Source organism: Peromyscus maniculatus, chromosome 9 (genome assembly GCF_049852395.1).
Source record: "Peromyscus maniculatus bairdii isolate BWxNUB_F1_BW_parent chromosome 9, HU_Pman_BW_mat_3.1, whole genome shotgun sequence".
NCBI lineage: Eukaryota > Metazoa > Chordata > Mammalia > Rodentia > Cricetidae > Peromyscus > Peromyscus maniculatus.
This window is the reverse complement of record NC_134860.1, coordinates 13,630,616-13,638,051: the sequence shown is the minus strand read 5'-3', so window position 1 is coordinate 13,638,051 and position 7,436 is coordinate 13,630,616. Positions and strand designations below refer to the sequence as shown.

General features: G+C 44.0%; 1 protein-coding gene across 1 annotated transcript; it reads right to left on the bottom strand.

Annotated features, from left to right (window-relative positions):
- Positions 1-3,293: 3,293 nt before the first annotated feature.
- On the bottom strand, positions 3,294-7,436 carry Lrit2 (leucine rich repeat, Ig-like and transmembrane domains 2). Its single transcript, XM_006976739.1, has 3 exons — positions 7,327-7,436; positions 6,251-7,032; positions 3,294-4,051 (listed from the first exon to the last, which is right to left on the bottom strand). The coding sequence occupies exons 1-3, from the start codon at positions 7,434-7,436 to the stop codon at positions 3,294-3,296; spliced, it is 1,650 nt and encodes a 549-aa protein (XP_006976801.1).

Here is a 7,436-nt window from a genome sequence, read left to right as displayed (position 1 = left end):
AAGCAGTCCAGGAGGGGCAGGATTTGTAAGGTCTCATGTGGGCATGAGGTCAGAGAAGCTGTTTATTTCTGGCAATGTAGTAGGGAAGACCTTTGGACTAAAAGTTCTGTTCAGCACTGTGGTCCTTAGGAGGAGAATGGGTTTGTAGCCAAACCCAGGACCTTGACCAAGGAGAGCCAGTCTTGGAAATGATCACAGAAGAAGAAAGGGCCTAGTAGCCAACATCAGCCACTGGAAGAGAGGAGGATAGAGCCAAACAAGACCAGCAAACGTGGTCAGCACTAGAGAAGACCCTGTCAGTGGGGTGAGGCCTCCAAGTCCCACAGCATGAGGAAGTGGCAAGCTGAAGGGCAGCCTACTCTAGCATGCTGAGCTAGGTCCAGATCTGCAGTCTGCCTTGATGATAGGTTTCCAAGTCAGTAGGTGGGAGGGAGACAGAACAGCTGCTGAGAATGCCATCCTCTTTTCAAAGCCTGCCAATGGAGCATTAGCCTCATGCGCAATCAGTAGGGGTGATTCTAAGGGATCTGAAGCCATGTTTCTGTCCCTGTGAACTTGGACTCGTGTATATGTGTGTATGCAGGTACACTGTGGGGGATACCCATGCATATGAGGAGATCAGAGGTCTCTCTCAGATGTCTACTTCAATTACTCTCCATCTTGTTTATTGAAATAGGGTCTCTCACTTTTACCTAGACTAGCTGGCCAGCAAACTTTAGTAATCTGCCCATCTGTCTGTGCCTATTTGGGACTACAAGCATGTTCCATAATACCTGCCTGAATTTTTTTTTTAATGTGATTCTCGAGATCAAACTCAGGTCTTCAGGCTTGCATAGCAAGAGCCTTACTGACAGAGCCATCTCCTCAGCCCTCCAAGCTCAGACTTCCTCATTTTAAGAAATAATAAGGTGCTTTTGCAGTTTGACAGTCTTAGGTGTGAATACAGGCTTTGTTACTTATGTGTGAATTTGTGCAAAAGACCAAGGTCGTCTGGGTCTCACATTTCTCATCAGCACAGAGTGCAAAGGCTTATTGCTGTGAGGGCAGCAAGAGCTAATAGATGCAAACACCTAGTGTCTGCTTGGTAGCTACTGGTAGAAGCTCAGCTGCTATTCTGAGTAGTGTAAGGTGCATTTGAGGATGCCTTGCTGTGGCCCACATACAAGAGCACATGTCCTGGAGGAAAGAACCTTTGCCCACAGCCTTACACATGGATGGTCCACAGAGAAGGGGGGGCGGACAGGTGAAAAGAATTGGAGGAAAGCAGGTAGACACACTACAATCCATCTGTAACTTGGAGCCTTTTGGCATCCTCGCTCCAAGCAAGCTGTCACTAACAGAGTCTGTGGAACTTTGTCTTGCAGCTGCTCTCCCTCAGAGCCAAGCTGGCAAATGTGATAAAAAGTGGGGATGAGAAAACTGTCCTCATTTCTCAAGACCTTCAAGGATTTTGTCTACATAAACAAGGGTGCTTTGTTGTTGATGTTTGGTTGTTGAGATAGGATCTTACTGTGCTGATCAAGCTGGTCTTGAACCCATGGGCTCTAATAATCCTCTTGTCTCAGCTTTCTGAGTAGTTGAGACTATAGACTCCAGGTCACAATGGGAGCTTTGAGAGAATCCAGACTCTGAAAACCTGCCGTGGGTGTTTGGTTGGCAGCAACTTCTCTGATGGTTATCAAGACTCTTCATTGGGAAATGGACTGAGATAAGAGAGAAGATGCCACATGAGAACTAAGGCTATACCTGATGTATGGACACATGGAGGCCCCTTTCGGAGGATCAGGAAGAACTGAGGGATGGGGCTGGGTGGCTGCTCTAAAAGACTCAGTTTCTATCATGAGGTGACAATGTAATTTTTTTCTACCTTTAGTACAATAGTGTCTTAGTAGAGTTTCCATTGCTGCAATGAAACACCATGACCAAAAAGCAAGTTGGGAATGAAAGGGTTTACTTGACTTACACTTCCATATCACTGTTCATCATCAAAGGAAAGCAGGGCAGGAACTCAAAGAGGAAGGAACCTGGAGGCAGGAGCTGATACAGAGGCCATGGAGGGGTGCTGCTTACTGGTTTGCTTCACAAGGCTCATTTAGCCTGATTTCTTATAGAACCCAGGACCACCAGTCCAGGAATGGCACCACCCACAATGGGCTAGGCCTTCCCCATCAATCATTAACTAAGAAAATGCCCTATAGGTTTGTATCATATGGAGGCATTTTCTTAATTAAGGTTCCCTCTTCTCAGATGACTTTAGCTTGTGCCAATTCGATGTAAAACTATCCAGCACAAATAGGGAATTTCCATTTAAAAAGGTTTATTTCCTCTTCTCAGAAAGAAAAAAAAGAACCTAAAGAAATAAAAGATGATTAATTTCAATATCAGTGTTGTCATTAATTCTCAAAATGTTATTTGACCTGCCATTGGTTCTCAGTACATCCTGATGAGCACAGTGGTTGTAGTAAGGTCACGCTCTGACTCATTTGTAGAACAAGAGGATTCATCCTCTGTAGACCAGTGCTCTGCCACCTGCTAGATAGATGATGGGCAAATCATTGACCTTTCTGAGGTCAAGTTTCTTTACATACAATAAAGACTATTCTGTCATTCTTTGAAGGATAATGCATATGAGATATCCTGTGCTCTGTAGAACTGAGTATATACAAAAATAACATTCATTAATTTCTAGCCACTGTCAGGCATAATAAAATGACCAGTTTAGTAAGACAGAGCTCTATTGGCTTTAGGTATGTGAAGATAAATACTGTGTTCCTTTTCTTATGTCTGAACTCCCTCCTTCAAGTTCCTTGTATAGAATACAATGGATACTCAACACATACTTGTTCGATAAATGGGTGGAACCAAGTTGTTCTGTCATGGAAGGTTTGTTTCAGGGACTGGAGGTGTTGTGGGACATTTGTACACTATGTGAAGGTATATTGCTGTGATTGGTGTAATTAAAAGCTGACCTGCCAATAGCTCTGCAGGATGTATAGGTGGCACTTCCAGAAACAGAAAGGAATCTGGGAAGAAGAAAGGCAGAGTCACCAGCTCTGCAGACACAGAGAGGAGACACGAAAAAAGGAGGATGGGTAGTACATGACAGAATATAGATAAGTAAAAACGGGTTAATTTAAGTTATAAGAGCTAGTTAAAAACAAGCCTAAGCTGAGGCCAACCTTTCATAATTAATAAGTCTCTGGGTCATTATTTGTGGGCTAGTGGTCCAAAGATAGTCCAACATGAAAGCTTGCTACATGGAGGTCCACCCATTTCCATTCCATGGTAGGTTGTTAACTGTTACTCTCTTTTTCTATCTCCTCAATCCCCTCCATGACCCTGTGACCGTCACCATCCTCGTAGACAGCTGGAAGATCTTTGAAAGAGCTATCCTTGCACTGTGGTCTGGCTTGGGGGCACCTGAGGGTTTTCCTGTGAAGAGAGTCACAACATAAACACCACTCACTACAGTTGTATGGCCCCTGGGCAGCCCACACATAAGCACCCACGGGCAGTGCCAGGAGCACAGCACACAAGACCACAGTGACATGCAAAAGGCGCTCACGACCCTCCAGTCCACCACTGTCTTTGCCTGTCATGAAGACAACACACTGGCCCTGACCTGAGGGCTGACTCCTCAGGCTGAGGCATGCTTTATATTTTGTAGCAGGGAGGAGGTCATCCACGGCATATGTGTTGATTCCAGGGCCTATGTGGACTACTTTCTTCCTGAAAGCTTCATCAGATTCGATGTGGAGGGTGAACCACTGCTCCTCTGGGATGTTGGCCACTGTGAGCCACTCCAGCACGATGCCATGTACTGTCTGCTTGACGACCCGCAGGTCAACATAGGCACTGCCTTCTGAGGAGATGGAAAAAGAGTGCAATCCAGGCATAACCTGGGCTGGCTGGACGTAGAGTGAGATGACAAGGGAGCTTCTGCCAATGGAGTTGAAGGCCATACAAGTGTAATTACCTCTGTCTATCAGATGAGCTGCTGGAATGACCAGCTGGGACAGGATGGTATCTTCTGCAATTGATGAGGCCAACACTGGGTGAAAAGAAGAACAAAGCAGCTGTTCATTTCTTTGATAGATAACTGGGAAGTTCTAGCATTGTTAGGTCTTGTGTTAAAAGGATGGTTACTATTTATTAAGCATGTACCTGTGTCAGGGGCTATCTTTCTAGAAACTCTATGGGGTAACAACATAATTTGCATATAAGACATTGAGGGTTGGAGTAGCTGATTAACTTTTCCATGGTTGTTCACAGACAACAATTATATGGAGCCCATTCTTCTATCTAAGGAAGTCATATTCTTTTAACATTAGTAGTGCCCACTTTGGCCTTGCTGAGCCTAATACCACGGCTTAAGGAGATTTTTCAAAATGGGGTGATTAAGAGATATTGTGAGCTCCAAATGAGTTCTTACTTTCCAGATGTGCCTCAGAACCTGGAAATCAAATACCTGGGCTCCCCGCTCTTTCAAGTACATGGTCCTGGGCAAAGTGCTTAAGTTCTCTTAGCCTCAATCTCTTTGTCAAGAAAGTGAGATGTCATGCACTCCACAAGTTTTATAGGAAACATCAGTAAGTCTTACCTGTTAATATTTCTGGGAGGCTAGATGTAGCATATTATTAAGAGTAATTATCATGGGGCTAGCAAGATACCTTAGCAGTTAAGGATTTGGTCCCTAGCACTCACATGGTAGCTCATAGCTACCTTCAACTCCAGTCTCAGGGGAATCCAATGTTCTTTTATGGCCACTGCAGGCACTAGGCATGTATGTGGTTCACAGACATACATGAAGGTAAAACACTCCTTGGGAAGCCTAGTTTTATGTCAACTTGACACAAGCTAGAGTTGTTGGAGAGGAGGGATCTTCAATTGAGAAAATGCCTCCATAAGATCAAGCTGTAGGCAATCATGAAGAGCATTTTCTTAATTAGTGATCAATGTGGGTGGGACCATCCCTGGGCTAGTGGTCCTAGGTTCTATTAAAAAAGCAGGCTGAGCAAGCCATGTGGAGCAAGCCAGTAAGGAGCACCCCTCCATGATCTGTACCAGCTCCTGCCTCCAGGTTCCTTCAAACCCTGTTTGAGTTCCTATCCTGACTTCCTTCATTGATGAACAGTGATGAGGAAGCATAAGCCAAATAAACCCTTTCCTCCCCAAGTTGCTTTCATCATGGTGTTTTATCACAGCAAAAGTAATCCTGACTAAGATGCTATACACATAAAATAAATAAATGAAACATTTTAAAAACAAGCAATGGTAGAGCATCTCTGGAGACATTTCTTGATTTTAAAAGAAAACTACAATGATGAATTGTGTCCTTCTCTGCTGTTAGCATTCAACCCCCAAGTCCATAGGGTAAGATCAAAATAAAGAGAAAAGTGAAAAATTCAGTCAATTGTTTATTTTTAACCACCTGGGGGTTCATCATTTATGATAACTGACTTGGCTGCAGCCCTCAAATTTTACTCCATTTCAACTGTTCTAGACAGAGGAAGAGTTAAGAAGCTACAAATGTCCTTCCAGCTCCAACATGCTCCTGGGGAGCCTTTGCCTGGCTTTGGGAAATGCTGAAACCTACTTCAAGAAAGGAGGTGCAATATCAGGTCCCAGTTTTGGGCCCCTGGAAGTCATTTCCTCCCCATAGGCCCTATTATAATTTTGAACTAATATTGAAGCAAATATTCAGTTGGTATGTAGGGCTTGCTATCCTTATCTTATGGGGACCACTCAAGGGGAACACCATGGGAGTGCATATGTAACAGTGCATATTATTGGCCCTGGACTCACTGAGTTCAAATCTCCAGGGCAGGACCTTATAAATTTTATTTCAAATAAGCACCCCACATGATTCTGGTGACATATGGTAGAATAAGTTCTAGTTAGAAATTTTAGAATTCTAAAATGTCAATATTATGCTCTTTGTCTAGAAGGTTCCCCCAAATTTATTTGTTCATATGTAATTCTATTAACATTTACATGCTATATGAAATCATCAGCTCCAGTATATTTGTTTACATATGAGATCTGCATGTACCCACTTTAAACAGTGCTGATAGTAGAATGCTATCTTGGACTCTTTTTTGTTCTGAATAGTTAATGCACATATATGCCTATTTTACCTGCACCCATCCTTTATGACAGGCACAGTTTAAACCTCTGTAATGGGACAGTGTCACAGATACACCTCTACACTGCCTCTCCCATATATTTCCAGAGAGTGCATGTGGCTTACCATCAAATTCTCTCCACGTGCTCAGAGGATACTTCCATGCTATGCTTGGTGAGGGACTGGCTTGTGCCAAGCATTGCAGGGTTCCATTCTTTCCTACCTGGATAGTGATGTTGGCACTTGGGGTTGAGATTTTTGGCTTCATACAAACACCAAGCTCAGTCTCATGTAAAAGCTGTCCTGCTTTAGAGACAGGGCCCTGGCATATCAGGTAAGAATTCACTAGGATGAATGGGAGACCAGTGGACTTGACAAACTGAACAAGCCCCCTTAAACGACAGTCACATAACCAGGGATTATTGTGCAGTGCCAACACCATGCTGGAGATAATTCCAGCTCCAAAACCATGCTGCTGGCGTTTCTGATAGACTGGCCAGTTCAAGAAGACACCCTTGGATACAACTGTCAGCCTATTGGAGGATATGTCAAGGTATGTCAGGTTGGCTAGGAACTGAAGAGCCAATTCAGGGAGTGCATCAATCCTGTTGTGTTTGAGATCCAAGACCTGTAAGAGAGGGGTGGTGCGGAACGCTGTCCATGGTACTGAACGGAGTTTGTTCCCCTCCAGTCTCAGTTCTCTCAGCTCTGGCAGATCCTCTAGGGCGCCTGGGTGAATCACAGTGACATTGTTAAAGTTGAGCCAAAGGTATTCCAAGGTACTCATGTTGGCGAAAAACCCCTGGGGAAGTTCAAATAAGGGTGAGTTTTCAATTCTGACTTGCTTGAGTTCTTCAGGAAAGTTGCCTGGAATCTTTCCCAAAGGCATAGACATGCACTGTAGACTCCTGTATAAGAAAGCAGAAAACTATGATAAGCATCAGGGGACCTAGAAGTGGTATTGGGTGGATATCATCATTAGACATGGGGATTAAATAAAAATAATGAACTTGAACTAAAAGTGATTGACATTGGTAAAAACATTCTGCTCAATAAACTCCAGAACCAACTAGAATGAATCCCACGGAGATTTAGCTGATTTCCCACAAGCTCTAAGCCTGGGTCACTCCCTATCACTCCAGAAGACAGCCCACTCCCCCCTCACCTCTATCACCCTCTGGAATCCTATCAGCACAGCGCACCTGCCGAAATTCTCCTCTGAGCAGGTACACCCTGGCAGACAGAAAGACTGAGCTGCATGTATATCCCAAGAGGCCAGAACTTGCAAGAAACAGTAAAAAACAAAAGCCAT

What these genes read in the sequence shown, in the direction of transcription:
- Lrit2 (XM_006976739.1), bottom strand. Translation starts at nt 7,436, where the DNA reads ATGGCTTTTGTTTTTTACTGTTTCTTGCAAGTTCTGGCCTCTTGGGAT. An exon ending in TCAGAGGAGAATTTCGGCAG is followed by an intron (nt 7,033 to 7,326) that starts GTGCGCTGTGCT and finishes TTTCTTATACAG; the next exon opens with GAGTCTACAGTGCATGTCTA. An exon ending in CACGTGGAGAGAATTTGATG is followed by an intron (nt 4,052 to 6,250) that starts GTAAGCCACATG and finishes CTTTTCACCCAG; the next exon opens with TGTTGGCCTCATCAATTGCA.